This window comes from Grampus griseus (assembly GCF_964374135.1).
Source record: "Grampus griseus genome assembly, chromosome: 9".
NCBI classification, from domain to species: Eukaryota; Metazoa; Chordata; class Mammalia; order Artiodactyla; family Delphinidae; genus Grampus; species Grampus griseus.
In genome coordinates, this window is record NC_139003.1 from 103,343,576 (window position 1) to 103,362,776 (window position 19,201).

General features: G+C 46.6%; 1 protein-coding gene across 1 annotated transcript in view; it reads right to left on the reverse strand.

Annotated features, from left to right (window-relative positions):
- Positions 1-4,817: 4,817 nt before the first annotated feature.
- The window catches only part of SPMIP7 (sperm microtubule inner protein 7), a gene marked incomplete at both ends in the record, with an annotated part of 56,728 nt that continues 42,344 nt past the window's right edge, over positions 4,818-19,201 (reverse strand). The window contains 2 exons of the mRNA XM_082661464.1: positions 4,818-4,941; positions 9,649-9,756. Of these exons, the coding sequence (XP_082517590.1) occupies positions 4,818-4,941; positions 9,649-9,756 (232 nt within the window). The remainder of the gene's footprint in view (positions 4,942-9,648; positions 9,757-19,201) is intronic.

Sequence of the window (19,201 nt, forward strand, 5' to 3'; positions counted from 1 at the left end):
TGAGGACCCGCAACTCCTGAATCCCAGGCATCTCACACATTGTTTCTTCTTGGGATATTTGCTGAACGACGAATGTGCACCGGACAAGGGTAGCGGCCTTCCATGCTATCTCAGGGAACGAGGCTCTCAGTACTGTTGTGGCCACTGTCATACCCATGTTTCTGATTGTAATCATAGCACTATTTCTATATTCCTATGAATATGGAAATATATTATGTTCTTTCCCTCCCCGAAGTGTGGCTCAGAGCCATGAAGCAGCTCACCAGGACCGTGCGGGATTTAGATCCCATTCAGGCTGATCCTGAAACCCACGCTTGCAGCCAGAATGCCTCCTTGCCTCCCAGGCTCTAAATGAGAATAGTGATAGAAAACTCTGTCTTCAAAGCGGGTGTTTAAAAATATCAATCCTGAAAATGTATTTTGCAGAGAAACCTACCTGCTCCTCAGTTAATTGTAGTTATTTTGCATTTTCTTCTTTGCCTTTTATATTTTTAGCAGTTTATAGATCACAAAGCAGAACTCTTTGATTGCCGGAGATTAAAACAATCCAGTCTACCCTAGACTAAGGGGAGCAAACGGGCCTACCATAGAATGTTCTCATTTATTAGAAAATAGTCCTGGGTCATCAGGTTATTCCTGCTGCTGGGTGATTTGACCCTCTCCCGCCACCAACCTGATTCAGACAGGACCAGCAGGGCTGGAGGTTGCCCCCAACAAAAGGCAATTGGGACAGTTTTTACCACTCAGTCCCGGCTTGGGTTTTTCCTTCCTTAGCCAGTGCTTCATTATTTTGCATGAAACACTAATGGGGAAACATTAAAAATTTAATGTAATCTGTATCTTATCAGTTTCCTCAAGGGTGAAGGCATCTCCTAAGAGTACAAGGCTCTTAACAGTAGAAACAGAAAAATCTGAAACCATGTGAAAGGAGGGGAAAACAGGTACACTGCCCCGCAGAATCAGTGGTCCCTGACTTGGGCGTGTGCCAGAGGCCTCCAGAGGCCTGTGGAGCACCCCTGTTGAACCGGGTGCCTGGTTCAGGTCTGCTTGGGTTTCTAAGCTAATTTCTTTACTTAATACGCTTTGAGCTTCCTGGCAGGCATGGGGAAATGGAAGCACTTCCCATTTTAGCGTTTTCCATTTACAGGAAGTGTAATTTCACTCCTGTGTAGATTACAAATCATCAAATTTTAGAAAAGGTTGAGGTGGATGGCTTACATAATCCTCACACTCAGACACCAGTTCTTCAAGAGGGACAAACGTTTTCCTGGTACTCAATTCATAAAAGAAATTTGGGGGGTAGTTTCCTTTATAAGGGGTTTTGAAGTTTTAAGGATATTGTCTTTATATGACTTTCCAAATTTTCCAACTTTAAAGAAATACATGTCTACTCTAGTAGCAGTATAAAATAAAGAATTAAAACTATTAAGTTTTTTTTTACATTTTCCCACATTATTCTATATGTTCATATATAAAATTAAGATAGTTAAATATACTGTTGTAAATTCTGCTTTTTGCACTTACCAATAATTGCATGTATATCTTTCCGTGATAATAAATACATAGAGAGCCCCATCATCTTTTAATGCATGTATTGTATTTTGGTATATTCATGGACAGCAGTTTATTAAATTTTCTCTTGTTGAGCATTGAGTTGTTTCTAATTTCTCAGTCATGAAATGCTGTACCTTCAACTCCTTTGTAAAACATATTTGCTCACTGGTGAAATTAGTTGGTTGACAAAATCCTAAAAGTGAAATTGCTAAGTCTGAACTTATGTCACTTGGAAAAGCTCTTGAAACATTTTGCCAAATGCCCTCTGGAAAGGTGTTAGCAATGTCAAGACCGACTAGTGGAAGGTAAAGGTACGGACCTCTTCCCACGAGCACCGACCATGGCTGAAAAGAGAAATACTACTGTTATTTCTCTAATACTCCAACATTTATTTATTAGCCACTTATATTTCTTGCTTTGAATGTATTTGTAAATATCCCCTGTCTTATTTCTATTGGTATAATATATATTTTTTTATCATTGGCTGTTTTTAGAATGAGGATATGAATCTTCTGTCTGACGTATTTTCCCAACAGGTTTGTCTTAAAATTTTTTGGCGGTATTTTTTAATATTAAAAGTTTATATTTTCTTCATGATTTCTGGCTTCAGTGGCCTTTTTGGAGAATATTTTCCATTATCCACATGTTATAAACCAGTTCTCCTGTATTTCGAGGTCACCTGTCGAAGGCTGTAAATTATCCATTTAAAGCTGTATTCCAGGAGCAGTTTTCTTTTGTTCTATGGTGAGACCTGGATCTTCCTTTCTGTTTTGTTTCCAAATAGTTGTCACTATATCATCTATTGAAAAAAATCTGTCCTGGGCTCAGGGGTTTAAAATGATTTCTTTATCTGTCCATTTCTAGATTCTCTCTTCTGCTCTCCCATGACTGTCATATTTTTCATAGTGTTACACTTGTGTAACGTTTTTACAATATTACGTTGCAATATATTTATCTGCTAGAATCAGCTCATTCGTGTGCATTTTCTCTTCCAAGTGAACTCTTTAATAATTTCCGACACTCTCTTCCACCTATGTTTTACAAAAGCTGCAGAGGTTCTCTGTGTCTGCGTCATCCCTGGTGATAAATGAAAGCTGAGGCGGTAACACTGTAGGGAAGACTGGGCTTGGGGACAGGAGCGGCGGGCAAGCGTCAGAGTAATCCAAGACCAGAATTCAGAACCTGGAGAGCAGATGCAAATCCCTGAAGCTATCTTCCTTGATTTTTAAGGTTTTCAGTTGAACTGCTGACCATGGAAACCCAAGTCATACAACTTGCACTTGGAGGTAAGGGCCACAGACACGGGTGTTGCTATGTTGGCCTTGGACTCTGGATCTGTGGTGAGCGGGGTTTGCATTTGAACTTCACAGGTGAAAAGTCTGAGCCAGTTGTTGTGAAAATGAAGAGCTGCCATCTCTTTTCTGGATGTGGTCCAGGGATGCTGTGGACCAAGCCGGCAACCTTCTAGAAGCAGCTTTGGAGGTGCTCAGTGCTCTGATGGGTGCCCAGGGATCTGCACCGTGGAGGATGGAAACAGTTATCACAGGCTGCAGGGTGTTAGGATCGGGTGCTGCTGGTGCCCTGCCATAGAAAGGCCCAGAATGATAAACAGGTGCCTCGGACTTGGAGCAACAACTCCTCCTGACAAAGTGACCTGCCGGGGATGTTTACCGCAACTGTGATCTCAGGTCTCTGAATTCATCTACCCCCTGGACAGGGCTCATCCTTCCCATCTGTGTTTGGGTGAGAATCTTGCAGAGGTGAAGATTTTTGTTTTAGTCCGATTTTTTGATAGAATTGCTCTTTCTGAAAATAATTACACTGCACGACCGGGTTCAGGGGAAGCCATTCCCTTTCTGTGAAGGCAAGTCAGCTCTGCAGGATGGATGGAGGGTGGACGCCTGCCTTCCTGTGCATCCTGGCAGAAGAGCAGTGTGCAGGGAGGGTCTGCAGTCAGCGTCTAGGTCTGTAGAGGTGTCAGCTCAGGCAACAGATGATTCCCAAGCCTAAACAGGTGATTTTGCCCTTCCGATGGGAAAGCAGGGCCAAACTACCCCAGACGATTTACACATCTGTTTGGAGTTCTGTGGGATCCCTAGCTCATTCTGAATCTCTTGGGAGAAGGAGAAGTCATTCTGTCTCTGTTTGTTTGTTTTTTAATAACTCAGGGAAGGTTATTCGGTGTGCTGAGAAATGGAGTGGCCAAGGTTCTAAATCCGGAAAGCCTGGGTTCTAGTTCTAATTCTGCTAATTATGAGCGTGTGACCTTCTATCAGTATTTCCCTTCTCCTAGTCTCAGTCTGCTTATTCATAAAATAGCAAGAGATTTGAAAAATGCCTGCTGTGGGGTTGTGGATCAAATGTGCTAAGATTGGGCTTCTCTGGTGGCGCAGTGGTTGAGAGTCCGCCTGCTGAAGCAGGGGACACGGGTTCGTGCCCCGGTCCAGGAAGATCCCACATGCCATGGAGCAGCTGGGCCCGTGAGCCACGGCTGCTGAGCCTGCACGTCTGGAGCCTGTGCTCCGCAACGGGAGAGGCCACAACAGTGAGAGGCCCATGTACCGCAAAAAAAGAAAAAAAAAATGTGCTAAGGTTTATGCAAGCTAACGGGATCTACAGACGTGTGGATACAAATATAACCACGTGTGGGAGGATGGAGGGATCCCACACAGCCCACATCCATGCCTGAGAGGTTCTGGATCTGGAGCTCCACTTGGTCACGGCCCAGCCAGGCCACACGCTGACCCTAATGTGGTTATGTGTGGGCATTCCTGCCTCAGACCCTCATGGAGGCTGGGGTGCTCTTGTCTCTCAGGAAGAGAAACACTTGAGCCAGGCGAAGCCCGGCTTCTGTCTTCTGTATCACAGGCGCTGTCCCCATGCGATACACTCTGTGTGAAAAGAATGCCCCTTTCTCTCTTCATATTCAGTTTTCTCATCGACAGCATACGGGCCTTGGACTGGATAATCTGTGATCATAGAATCTGGGATCTAGGCTCCACAGTTAGAATTCCCCACATGAACCCCAGACCTCTAGGTAGCCTGGCATTCCCACTCTAAAAGGGAATATTCTAAAATAACACCTCTGCGGCTGGGGGCTTCCAGAAGACCTTGGCTGCCATCCTGGAACAGTGGCACCACCAAACCTTGTCCAACTTGTACAGACACACTGGGAACGTGCTTTATCTGATTTCTTTTATTTCCCCATTGTACTGTGCATGGCGCCTCCCCAAGGCTCAGGTGTCACTCAGGGCAGGTCCCTTTCAGTAGCCTACAGTTTCCTTTTCCTTCTTATTGAAGGGGTTGTAGGGTTTCACAGTTGTGACCATTCTAGACAGTGGCCCCTGGTGACGGAAGAGGTCAACTGCCATTTCTCTCCGTAAGATGCTGTAAGAGAATGGAGGGGAAAAAAGACACATAAAATAAAATAAAAGCATATAATCTCATCTATCCTCCAACTAATGATACACACGTCAGGGTGCGGGGGGGCAGGGAGAGAGAGAGGAGAAGCACAGAACAGAAAGAAAATGGTTAGTCCTTGTGTGTATTGTTTCCTTTATTTCATTTATTTGCATTCAGTTCATTGATTGCATTCTATGCATTATATTGCCATCAGTTTCATTGACTGAAAATCTACTTTGTGCCTAGAATTACAGTAGGTGCTAAGAATACAGAAAACACAGACAAAGGAGGTGAGGCTGCAGAGAGGCAGCTGAGTAACCCAGGGCTACCACACAAAGCCTCCGTGGGGGTGGGCTCAGGGTGTGAGGGCACCCAGAGGCAAGGTCACCTTTCTGGGTTGGGGAAGGACATCCACCCACTGTCTATGTCAGGGAGGAATCAGGAGGGTCACAGTAAAGGCCAGCTGGTGCAAAGGTCAGAGTTCAGGGAGACAGGAAGATGGGAGGGCATGGAGCATGCGGGCGGGGCTGGGAGGGGGAGAGGGAGACAAGGGCAGAGGCGGGAGGGGCCCCGTGCGGGGCTGAGTGCTGGCTTCACCCTGCAGGTGGGGTAACCTGGTGGCTCCCTCATGATACTCTCAACCCACACCTTAGTCTGCTCGTCTCTCCAATGGAAATGATGCCCTACCAAGTTTCTGCTGAGAATTACAAGAAAGGAAATAACCGTGAAAATGTAGAATACTATGTATGTAAATGACGCTTTCCAAACACCTGTTGTGTCCAGAGGTGTCCACCTCAGCATGGACCTGGGTCATGCCATCTCTCTTGAGCAACTGCACACAGCCTGTAGCGATTCTCCCATGAATCTGCTGCTACTTGAATCACACACACACACACCGCGATGCTCGTATGGGGCAGAAGTTATAGAGGACACAGCAGATGAATCTCAAGCACGCTGTTTTTATGCTGCGATTATCATGAAGTAACAATAGTTTTTTCTGATGTTGTGAAAAAATGCTGTTGAAATGAGAACTCCTGCTTCTGTGAAGGTTGAATTCTGGTGTGAGGGATGCACAGGAAACACTGAGCTGTGATGGAAACAGGAGTGGACGCCCTACCTTCAGACCTGGAGACTCACAGCATCCCTCTGACCCATCTCCTGCACCCCCGTCTCCCCGCCTTGAACCCCTGTCCCATAATCCCTTCCCTGCTCCTTTGCATCTCCTCTCAGCAGTACCCATCCTAGGGCACTGCTGGTGTCCTGCACACCACCCTCAGCATGTGTTATGGGGACCGCACGGCCCTCCCTCCCTTGGCATCGACATTCAAGGCCTAAGCCACTCAACCCCACTCAACCACCACTGCGGCCCATCAGCCACAAACTCCACCGCAAGTGCGCCATTCTTGCCCTGGGCAGGAAGAGGGGCCCTCAGTCCTTCCCCCGGTTGTCCTGTGGGAGCTCTTCATGTGACTGCGAGAGGAGAGCCATGAGCTGGAGGAGGGAGAGGGCTGGGGGGTCGTGGAGCTGCGAGGGAGGGCAGGCTGGCTGCTCCAGGGGAAGGTCTGATGTAGGGAGGCCCTGGGCCTGGCCAGCCAGCAGCGAGGGAACAGGGCTGAAGGGGAGCTGGAACTCACAGGGAAGGAAGAACCTTTGAGGCAAGTGGGAGGTTGTCTTTCTGGGAGGAAAGGAAACAGGAGTAGTGGTGGGAGTAGCGATTCTGAAGTGGGGGGAGGACACGGGGGTGGTGGTCCACCGAAGCAGGTAGCCAGGGGGCCTGGGGAGTGGCAGGGCGGCCCTCTGAGGGGGAAGGTGGAGGGCTGCTGCCACCACGGGGCGGAGCCAGCTTTCCACGGAAGGAGAGCCGCGAGGGGAAACAAAGAGCGCCTGGAGGCCGTCAGCTCACTAAGGGCTCGTGATACTCAACAGACAGAGACTCAGACTCTCACGGCCGCTGGAAGCTTTCAGCGAAGAGAAAACAACAAAAACACATTAAGTATAGTGTCACAAAAGAGCAGAGGCACTACTTCGCCACGGAGAACCTCAAAGACCTGACTTTTTCTGATCACAGGGGCCAGGACAGGTGCAGACCACTGGCCGCCCTGCTGCAGGCCGCCGGCCTGTGTCAGCAGAGTGCTGTTAAAAATCTACGCGCCTCCCTGTGCCTTCTCACCGCAGAGCCCCGCTGCCACGTCAGGAGCCCTTGTTTGGGGGGACGCAGGGGTGATCTGGGCTCCCAGACCAACACAAGTCTGTCATTTCGTGTCACATAGTGGGTGACACTGTCTGTGTTTCCAGAGCCAGTGTGCACCCTGAGAATGAGAACCCCAGAGAAGACAGCTCCACGGGTCCTTGGGCCCCACTCTGGGACAGCAGGTGACAGCTGTGTGTGCAGTATGTGCGGGGTGAGTGCGGGGCTGCCAGGGGTCAGCAACCAGCCTGAATCTGCTGCTGTGGCCATTACCCCAAATGGCCTAAAGACTCAGCCTCTTTTCTCAGGTAGCAACAGTGACCACAGTAGGAACACAAGTAGTAACGGTGGAGGCTAGTTTCCCACGTAGGAATAAAGATTCCTCTGAAATATATTAGGGACTTTGGACCGCTAGCTCACGTGGCGGCAGAAAAACGCCAGACCACAAGGCTGTCGGGGACGAGGTCTGAGAGATTTGGGGTGAGAAGATGGGCTGTGGACAGAAACGGCGACGGGTGAGAACCGGCTGCATTTGCCAGAAAAAGTATCCTCGAGTTTGCTCTCTCCTCGATCGTGAATTGCCCAGACGCAGGGCGTTACCCTGACTTTTCTGGGCAGTAAGTCTAAACGACAGATATAAGGATGCATTTAATTTTCACATAGTTTCTTTAGGTCCTTCAGAGGAAGTAAAACACTGTGTCTAAATTTCTACCAGCCCTTCCTTTGGAATTTGTGTGACGTTTGACAATGTGTCTTGAGAGAAAACGGACTGAATGCAAAACACCAGCCTAGAAAGCCAATGACCCTCTTTAAAATGTTTCCCACCGGGTGGCCCAGAGATGCCGGCCAGTTGGCAAACCGTCCGAGCTAAGCTCAGTTGACGATGCGCCCCGTCGCCTTGTGGTCACTGCCCTTACCACGCGGCTCTCTACACGCAGTTCACACCGCGCCGGGCGGTGACCTGAGAGCTGCCTCCCTAAGACCGCACGGCTGCACGATGAGGGCTGCCTGGGGCAGGCAGAGGCCTGCCCTCGAGTATCTGTGAGACGAAGCCCACTGCCCCGAGAATCACGGCGTGGACCACCTCCTCCTTTCGTGAAGTCTTCGCTGCACCCACACAGATGCCCTGCTGGCCTGGAGCCTCAGTTTCCTTACCTGTCAAGTGGGAAGACAAGAGACCTTCCTCACAGGGTCACAGGGTTGATGAGACCAGTCAGTCCTTACAGGGCAGTGTCCCAGAAGCCCTCAGCTGTTAAGTGACTGTCACTATGAAGACACTGGGCATCCTCCAGGGTAACTTTATCCCTCGCTCACCGCTAGACTGGGAGCTCCTTGCAAACTGGGTCTAACTCTTGTGAATTCCTGGCACTGTAAACATCTGTTGACACAACACTTGTTGAATGAACCACACACACACGAGTGTATGACTAGTGAACTGATGTATGAACTGCGGGCCGAGGTCCACGAGGCCCCGCCACGTCCTGCCTCTCGGGATGATCAGGAAGCCCATCAGGGCAGGAGCTCGGACTCTGCCTGCAGGTCAGCACCCACCAGCCCCCCTGACTGCCCAGCTTCCTGGGTCTCTGCCCAGGCTCTCTCTCCGACGTCACCCTGCCTTTTCTTCTGCACAGCATGTGTCTCTGTCCAAAATCGTTTTAATTCATGTCTTCAGATACTTGTATGCCTCTTTGCTTCTGTCTTTCACGCCAGAACGTAGGTTCCTGAGAGCCTGGAGCTTTCCCGCTCAACCCGGTGAGCACAGAGCCTTCAGCAGTGCCTGGCCCAGGGTGGGTGCTCAAAGAATGTTTCAGGAATGAGTGGATTCTCCACCAAAAAGGAGAAAAGGCACCAATGGAGGCGGGGGGCTGCATTGGTCCCCCTCCCAGATGCACACCCACCGACCCACCACGAGAGCGTATTTACTGGCACGGGGCCAGCCTCTGGACCCCGCATTTGCATCTTCAGAGCTGTGTTATCTTATTTGCAAGGCCAGGACGTCCATAAGACGCTTTCAGATTTGAGGTGTAAGGAGCAATGATGCGTTGCTTCTCACTGGCAGCTTCAACACACAGGGTCTGTGCTAAACTCCCATCAGATGTCTCCCGTTTTCAATTTGCAAAACAGCGTTTAAAAATATATATGGCTTTCAACCGAATGTTGTCTTTCGTGAAAGGTAAGGTGGCTATTCACAAGAAGTGAATACGTGTCCCGTGCAGTGTGTTCCATGCACGTTCTGAGGATCATGCAGAAGGGTGATGTGTATGCAGAGCTGAGCCCAAGAGGCAAAGATGCCATCCACCTAAGATGCATTAAACACCTTAATATGCTCCTTTGAGCAGCAACAGTGGGGAATGGACTCTTCTGTCTTTTTGGACTCGACACCCTATTTTTTAAACAACGTAAATGTACTCTCAGTACTGAATGGCTCTTTAATGGGCTAATCATCATTAGGACACCTCCCCACCGCGTATCTGAGCGCACTGAGTAATAGGACTCGTACTTACTGGTGCACTCCTGGATCGGGCGAGGGGGTCGTTGATGGACGACGAGAATTTGCTGGATGGGTGGCTGTGAAATGAACCTTACCAGCGTATCCTGGAATATTTGCAGAGCTAAAGGAAAGAGGGCAAGAAAGGAAAGGAAAATAACCATCTGTGAAATAGTCACGGTCACCAGCACCCAACTATGAAAACACAAAGGAGGACGCAGTCTAAAGGTTTTGTCCCACGTCAGGGCTGGAAATCTGGCTGCCAGACAGGAAAGCGTGCAGGCAGGGGCCAGAGATGTGCAGATGACAGCCCTGCTCTAGGACTAAAGAAACTTACTTCAGGTCCATGTTTTTCTACTGTTTCAATTTGCATGTGTTTTACATACATGATTCACAGTTGAGCTCTGTTTTCTAATGAAGGAGGACAGGTTTTCCTTACCAAAGAGTGGACCTGGGTCCCACACGGAGCTCTGTGACACCAACTCCAATATCAGTCACAACTGTGATTTTGTTTTTTTTGTTGTTTTTTTTTTTTTGATACGCGGGCCTCTCACTGCTGTGGCCTCTCTCGTTGCGGAGCACAGGTTCCGGACACGCAGGCTCAGCGGCCATGGTTCACGGGCCCAGCCGCTCCGCGGCATGTGGGATCTTCCTGGACCGGGGCACGAACCCGTGTCCCCTGCATCGGCAGGCGGACTCTCAACCACTGCGCCACCAGGGAAGCCCACAACTGTGATTTTTAAATAATATTTATGTCTTGCCACCGTTAAAGTACTGATTTCATATAATTTCCTGAAATTGCACAAATTTAACTCAATTCCACTTACTCCTCTGCTTCCCTGGTCCTTTTCCCCTCCAGAGAGAAGGAGAGTAAAAGAAAAACACAAGAAGGTCTGGCAGGGTTTTTCAGTGTGGGTATAAAATCCCTCTCTAGAACGGCAAGCAAACATCCAAAAGAAATATTTTAGTGGGTAATTCAGAGAAGTGTGAATAATAAGTATTGTTTTTGCCATTTTTACAGCGTATAAAACCCTTTCCATGGATTATTTCCTGAGGAAGAGGTGGGCCCAGTCCCAGTGCCGCTTAAGACATGCAGCCTCACCCTCAGGTGCGAGGAAACGTGAGGTTGAGACTATTTTCAAAGAGCATGCACACGCTCTCTGCAAATCACAAGGCTCCTCCAGTAACACCCATCTCTGAGAAGTTCAGCTCTCAGGGTCCTCTTGCTGCCATGGCCAGGAGAGGGCGAGGGCTCAGCTTGCCCCGGCCACTCCAGGGCCCCTCCTCGGGAGCGTGACATTCCTCTGGCGAGGGTCCTTATCCTCGACGGAGGCCCAGACGCAAGGCAAAGAGCAGCGAGGACCGAGCCCCCATGGAAGGCAGAGGGACGGCTCCTCCGAGGGTCTCCTGGTTTCGTCTCATGCTTTCCACACATCCAATAAGACAAGGAAACCTCCAGTCAGCACTGACCGCAGGAGGAATTTTCAAAATATGGAGCTTCAGGGAGGGCGCTGCGTACAGCCAGGGACGGGCAGACAGTGGAGGGCGGGGCAATGAACGGGGTGGGCTCAGGGCCGGGGACTCAGATCTAGGCCTCAGCTACGAGAGGGGCGACAGTACCAAGCTCAAGGGCGTGGGCAGGAGGGAGGCCAGATTCTACTTGTGTCTGTGGGCAGGCAGGTCCTCTGGTGTCCTTCTGGGCACTGATGATATGCCCCTGGCATCAGCACGTTACGGGAAATGACGTATCAGGTAGGAATTGCACCAGTAAAGTCCTGTGTCTCTTCCAAGCGCATCAGTCTACGACTTGCTGGCTTGCAGGCAATAAAGCAGGGGACCCCGATGCAGACAGAGTGAAGGGCAAGCACATCAAGGGCAACAGCAGGGTAAGCAGTGCAAGCTGATGGATCTTGTGAGGCCAGGAAAATCAGGGAGCCAGGCCTGCCCTGCCCTTGTCTCGGCCAGCTGCAGGCCGAGGGTGCACATGGCCTCCCAGCGCCCTGGGGGTCAAAGGGATTCAGTAAAGGTGAAAGCAACTGGCAAGTCTTTAGCACTTAGTAGGTGCTCAATTAATCGAGCATGTAAGATTTTAAAGAAATAAGAACTGTACAAGATAGGAGCCTGGCAGGCGAGGAATGCAGTTCGTCCAGGACAGGCAGCCTGAGAGAGGTGAAGACAGACAGTGGTTTCCAAACGCTGCTGCGCCCTGACGACTCACGGGGATTTTTAAAAGGTACTGATGCCTTACTCCTACCCCCAGACATTCTGATTTAATTGGCAAGCCGTGTAACCTGGGAATTGGGGTTTTTAATCTCTCCAGAAAACTCCCATGGGCAGCCAGGTTTGGAAGTCTCTGTTTCAGGCTTGTTGCAGGGACCTGGGTGAGTAAACCACTGCTGTCCAATTCTAGGCAGGGCCCTTCAGGTTTTCCCGGAATTTTCTTAAAGAATTGCAGCTGTATGTCACAGAGGTAACAAAAAAATGGGGCAAAATCATTCATGTGTTGTGTCTCTCCCCAAACATTCATTAAAGCTTCCATGCATGTTACAAAGGAAATCCCCTTCCTCTGCGCGAGAGGTTTTTTCCACTGCCCCTAAAACACCTGCAGAATGAAAATGCTTCTGAAGTCATAACCTTCCATCAGAGCAGTTAAGAAGTCAAAGGTGGAAGCAAGTGATGTGTCAATCACAAGAAGGGCTTGATATAAAACATCACCCCACTATATGTGCCTTGTGGCATTCAGGTTATTGATGTTAAACGGTATTATACATTACGTTATAATAATGATATTATATTACATCATATCTAAAAATAACACCCATGCACGAGTGGACTGAATTAAAGATAAGCTACTTAGGCCTGAGAAATGAATTCAGTTGCATAATAAACTGTCACATATTTGAAAACGAAAGTCCTCACCCACGCTGCTTCTAAAATCTATTCCATTTAACCCTTTGGCAGGGACATCACAGGGGGACTTTTTTCCGTCTTCAGTGCAACATGTTGACCTTATATCAAGAGGAGAATAGTCTCTGGGGGACACTCTGCAGACCTGTGGCTGATGGGTGACACGATTTTTCAGATGGAAGAAACAGAGATATTAGAGACACGGAAATGTACAGGCTCTAAGAGAATTTCCAGAGCAGTTGTACGTTCAAACCCACTCCCTCATTTAAGGAAAACGAGAGAAACAGGAAACCATTTAAAGATAAGTGAAGTCTTCATGTTTGCCTTTGCTCCATAGTCTTTTGGACACCTTCTTTGGTGCCCAATTCCCACAATAAGCCTAGAGTTGGTTCACTAATGGGTAAATTTGAATAAATTGTTGCCTAAGTTTACAGCTAATTGGTTTTGCTCAGCAAAGCATAATAAAATAGAAATTAAATAACTTGAGAAATAAAAGGAACTTCAGTAAATCAGTTAGAACGAGGGAGCCCAGATGGTGTGTAATGAAAAGCTAAATAGAACATAAGGAAAACATGGAGAAAACCATGTTATATGTAGACTATAGGTCATGCATACGTGGATTAAAATTCCAGTGCGCACACGTTCTCTCTCTGTACCACAGGCCTGACGAATCCTCACTGAGTGTGCGCCCTTTGTGACACTTAACGTGAGTTGACTGGTTTAATCTCCCAACACTCTGGGTCGCTGGTCCTGGTATCATGCCCATTTCATAGATGCAGGCACTGGGGCCTCAGAAAGAGTCTAAGTCATGTGCCCGGAGACAACCGAGCTGGCAGGTGGCGGGACTGACCCGACCCAGAAGGCCCTGACACCCAGACTGCCAGCCGTGCTGGGAGAGCTGTGCTGGGACAGGGTGGCCAGCGTCATTCAGGGTGTGGGTGTAGTGCACATTCAAGCCACGTGGGCCCTCGTTCATCGAGAGCTATTCTGTGTCAAGTACAGATCGAGAAGAACTCAAACAGGCCTGACGCCTGACAGCTTTCCCGTTAAGCAGTAAAGTTGTTAAATGCACGACTAGAGGTTTACAGAATCCAAGCGGGGCAAAGATCGCTGATGCAGAGTAAGAGCCGGAGGGTGTGAGAGGGACACAGAGGGAGGCGCGGGCTCAGACTGTCCCAGGGCTGGCATCGGCCTTCAGGGCTGCCCCCGCCAGCCCTGTGCTCCTGGACACAGGATGGGAGCGTTCTGGGCCACCTCTGCCCAAGTCAGGGGTGGGGGGATGTGCAGCTCCCTTGCAGGGGGCGGGGGGCCGGGTTAGCTGGGCCAAGTGCTGGCCTAGTGCACGTGTGGACAGAGAAGCTGGCGGGCCTGGGAAGGCTGAGGGGAAGGAGGGCCTGGGAACTGGGACTGGTTTTGCTGACCGTTCTGTGAGAAATCTAGATAAGACCAGAGTCATGCTGGCCACTGGGCTGTGCCTCCCTGAATGTGGTAAGATGTGGTAAGATCCCCAGGACCTGCTCAGAAATTAGTGTCACTCCTACCGTCACCATGCTCTAGAGGATGTGCTTCTCCCTCTGTTCTCAGGGAACCTTCCCCTCTGGCAACCGGGAGGGGACACAGAAAGGAGCCGACAGCCCCATCAAAGCAGGGCTGACGCCCAGGAAGCGCTCACTGGCCAGAGGCTGCCCTGGGGACTGAGCGCTCATGGAATGAGTACCTGGGGCTCTTACATAATTTACTCTGCTTCAACCTCCCCATCTGTAAAGTGGGGAGAGAACCTATTCCCGCACCTCTGGCTTCATCACACTGCTTTGAAAAACAAATGAGAGAGTCGATGTGAAAGTTCTCAGAAAAGGCAGAAGTGTGGGCTAGTGTAAGGAACTGCTATTCATAGCCCGTCTTGAACCTGCCTTGTGGTCAGATTTTGTTAAAGGTGCAGTGCACCCGGGACAGGGGCAGGGCGGCCCCTTCTTCCATCTTAGGCCTTGGCCCAGGGGTGCCTGGAGGTCACTTTGGACAATTACTCATGATTTGCAAATGCTTCATCAGAGAGACGACAGAGGTAAAGGCACAGTGAATATGAAACTGGGTGAAGTCCTGAAATAAAAGATTATGATTTAGTGGAAGACAGCGCGGTGGAGGCGCCAGGCTGGTTTGGGAAACCAAACGGCAAACAGTATCTGGAAAGCACTGGGTATGGGGTCGGAGGGCGCAGCCTCTGCTCTGTCACCTGGACGTGCCTCTCTCCTGCTCAAGCCCCAGCGTCCTCCTCGTTGGTAAAGGGAGGGGCTGGACCAGCTGAGATGCACATACGTGAGAGCCCACGTGGTCCATGGCAAAAGAAAAACATTCTCCCTTTTCTTAGGAAAGGGCAAGGTTCCATGCTTTTGGATCCCAGGTCTGCACAGATCTGCTGTTACACATCATTCTCTAGTCAGGCACTTTGCACTGATGACTCCTGAATGCTAGGCATTTTCAAACAATGTGGGCCACAAAATAATTACTACCTGAAAACAAACTTCTCTTCCATCTCATTTTATAATAAGCTCTTGCAAAGAATATGGCTCTAGTATTTAAGAGTAGGATGAAAAAACAGATTGGGAAAAAAATGGGGGGGGGTCCCTACGTTAGTCTTACCTTGTTTGCTTGACAGATTATGAGTGAGGATTGACTTTTTACCTTTTTTGTGTGTGTGTAATTTCTACTCAGTGCCTGATCTTCAAGAACTGTTGAAACCAATGGATATCGTGGATTCTAGCTCCTAAACTAGGCCCAAGTTAGAAGTTAGGAACCTCAGTGGAAACTGAATTAATGTCTTGAGTTCCTTAACTAAATATCTTTTAATAACTGGCCCATCACTACCAAATCAGAAATTATTTTATTAATTTTAATGAGAAAACTCATGCAACAATTCTGCTCTTAAGGATTTGTTCTATAGAAATGGATGCATAAAACTGTGCAAAGATATATGTGGAGGATGTTTACTGCTGTATTTTTTTAACAATAGGAGAGATTTTAGTAACTACTTGGCCTACGTAAACTATGATATAGCTTGTAGTGGAATATGACGCAGCCATTAAAAAAGATTTTCAAAGCCCTGCATAGAGCCTGGGAAAATGTCCATTGCACCTGTCAACCCAACACCGCCCCACACTCGCATGCACACACAGCGACATGCAGCTACCTACAGGCAGAAATTCATGCACGTTTGGCGGTAAAGTCTAAAACATGTATCACTTTTCAACACTGGCCCTGGAAATGAAAGAGGTATTCCACTTTTGACAAACATATTTGAATGGTTTTTATAATAAACACATTTGGAAGGAAAAGAATATGCTATTTGGTGAGCTTTAAGGCTAGCATTGAAGGTGTGTGTGCGTACACATTGCACATAGACTCTGGTTCCACTGTAAATTTTTGCAATACTTCCAGGAAAGAATTTTGTAACATGCTTAAAAATGTTTATATATTTTGACCTCATAATCCATTTCAAGGAGTCTCCCTTAAGTAAATAACTCCAAATTAGAAGAAGATTCACTTAAAGAGTGTTTGACAGCATTATTTATCATAGCAAAAAATGGAAAGAATTTACATATGTAACCTAAGTGAACTAGTCAATGACAGTACATCTACACCAATAAAAAATCATGATGAGTTCATAATAACATGTACCCATGATGATGTTGCAATGTTAAGGTAGTAAAAATTATATATGTAGTATGATCATAGCTATATAAATATACAGATACAAGATTCAGGATGACAGATGGAAATATGTCAAAATATTAATAATGCCTATGTTTCTGTGTAAAAGTTTAGTTATATTTTTATTGTTATTAATTTTTCCTGTACTTTTTTCTATAATGATCAGATTCAGTTCTACAACTTTAAAAGTTATTTTTAAAACTATTAGTATAGGGCTTCCCTGGTGGCGCAGTGGTTGAGAGTCTGCCTGCCGATGCAGGGGACACGGGTTCGTGCCCCGGTCCGGGAAGATCCCACATGCCGCGGAGCGGCTGGGCCCGTGAGTCATGGCCGCTGAGGCTGCGCGTCCGGAGCCTGTGCTCCGCAATGGGAGAGGCCACAACAGTGAGAGGCCCGTGTACCGCAAGAAAAAAAACAAACAAAAAAACCCAAAAAAAAACCTATTAGTATAATCACCACCAATACATTGGGCATGTCAAATGAGATGGTGGCCAGAATACAAAATCAACGAATGAGGAAAATTTGAAAACATTTACCCTTTGGGGAAATTGGTGATTCCAACCACCTGAACCCAAGAGGCAGTAGCCTTGACTCTGTCTGCAATGCGGCTTCCACTGAAGGAGTCGGGGCAAGTACAGCTCCTGTCCTAATTGTCACAGGTTATGAGAACCTTAAAGATGATCTCATAAACGTATTTCCCTTTAAGAAAGTTTAAGATGAGGAAACAAAGGAAGAGTCATATTTGCTTTTGAATAGGATGGAACTCTACTGGGCACAAAGTAAGTTGACGTGTTTCTGGGTTTTGGACCTTATGCAAATGATGTCATGTTGCATGCATTCTTCTGTACTTTGCTCAGTGTGGTACTGTGGAAAGGACATAACATTTTGTTTAGAGATTCAAGTATATGTATCCAAACTATCAAGCAAAGCAAGCAAAGGATAAGCACAAAGTCTGATGTGATGACTTCTGGGTTGGGGAAGGAGACCAAGGAGATGAGGTTGGGAGGAATATACAGGTGGCTTAAAAGATACAGTACTATGTCCTTAGCTAGGCCCGGGATGCACAGGCATTTCCTTGTTATTTTGCTTTATATGTTACATATGACACTATACATTTTGTATCAATACCTCATAATAAAAATGGAAAACCTTTCTTTGTGTTAAAAGGTTAAGATTCTGTTAAAAAAATGAAACCTCATCCAAAGAAGAAACTTTGCAACCTCGGAGGCCCTCTAGTGGCCAATTTGGGGAAGTACAGTTAATGTCCAATTCTTTTACATAATCCATTCAATTTCCTTTCCTTAAAAACACTAATTAACAGCAAGATGAGGTAGAATGGCCTGCTCCCAAATTTACTTAAGTTAAATGGTATGTTCTACATCAAATTTTTAAAATGCTGCCAGACTGCTCTTTACTATCCTTGAAGAATGACCCAGAAGAATACATTTTATTCTTTAGCAAGAATGTTTCATAAAACATTCCAAAATTCAGATGTACATTTCAAAGGAGAAATAAAATTTTATGCCAGTAGGATATTTTCAGTTGGGTTTATCCTCATAGTCTTTCTTGAAAATTTTTTAGAATTGCCACGTTTAATAGCAATAATTTCCTTGCAGAAATTATGGAAGAATCATAACCAACGAACCGTTCCTCAGGACTCAGCTAAAACATCACAGCCTTCAAGTCTCGTGGGTGAAAGTGACCTCTCTGTACAACTGAGATCAAAAGCACTAAGCTCACTGCTCAGGAGACTCACTCCACGCTGCTCTATATTATCATTGCTGGTGAGCAGAGCTCACCGGCCCTGCAGGTTTGCAAGCTACATGAGGGCTAAGTCTTTGTCACAGTACATGGAATATTTTATGTATTCTCTCCTCTTTTTTCTTTCTTTTTTGTTTTTGGTTGAAATGGATCAACTCATTTAATTCTTCAATGCAGTAAGTTACAGAAATATATTTTAAAACCAAATTTAGTTTTGAAACATATTTTAGTTTGGCCAACTAGTCAAAAGAATTAGAGTCAGAATATATAACACAGGAAGATTCAAAATTATTATACGGTGTAGAACAGGTCTGAAGGACAGCCAATGTGAAATTTAGCTATTTTGTCTCATGGACACAACTGATGTTTAAAGAAAATAGAAAGCAGCTAACATTTAAAATACTGTCGTGATTCACACTATAGGCTTGCAGGATACCTCCTGCAACAGCCATGATGTATAGCAGCTCAGTGGCATAATGAAGAAGATGTGGTACGTATATACCACGGAATATTACTCAACCATAAAAAGGAATGAAATAATGCCCTTTTCAGCAACATGGATGGACCTAGATATCATCATACTAAGTGAAGTAAGTCAGACAAAGACATCATATGATATCACTTATATGTGGAATCCAAAAAGAGGGTAGAAATTAACTTATTTACAAAACAGAAATAGACCCACAGACATAGAAAACAAACTTATGGTTACCAGGGGGTAAGGGGGGGAGGGATAAATTGGGAGATTGGGATTGACATATACACACTACTATGTATAAAATAGATAACTAATAAGAACCTGACGTATAGCACAGGGAACTCTATTCAATACTCTGTAATGACCTATATGGGAAAAGAATCTAAAAAAGAGTGGATATATGTGTATGTATAACTGATTCACTTTGCTGTACACCTGAAACTAACAACATTGCAAATCAATTATACTCCAGTAAAAATTAAAAAAAAAAAAAAAAGACACAGAATGTCAGCTTCCTGTAGTGTATCCTGTGAATCCTAGGGAAGTAATTTCTGAGGCTCAGTAGTTCCACTGGTGAAAGTGAATATATACATACTTTTTGTATATATTATATATATAATATATTCATAAAACATAGCATGTAAAGATATATTGCATATATATGTAGGCACCCAGGTTAGTCAGTGCTCAAAACTATAACCTCCTTTGTGAGAAACTA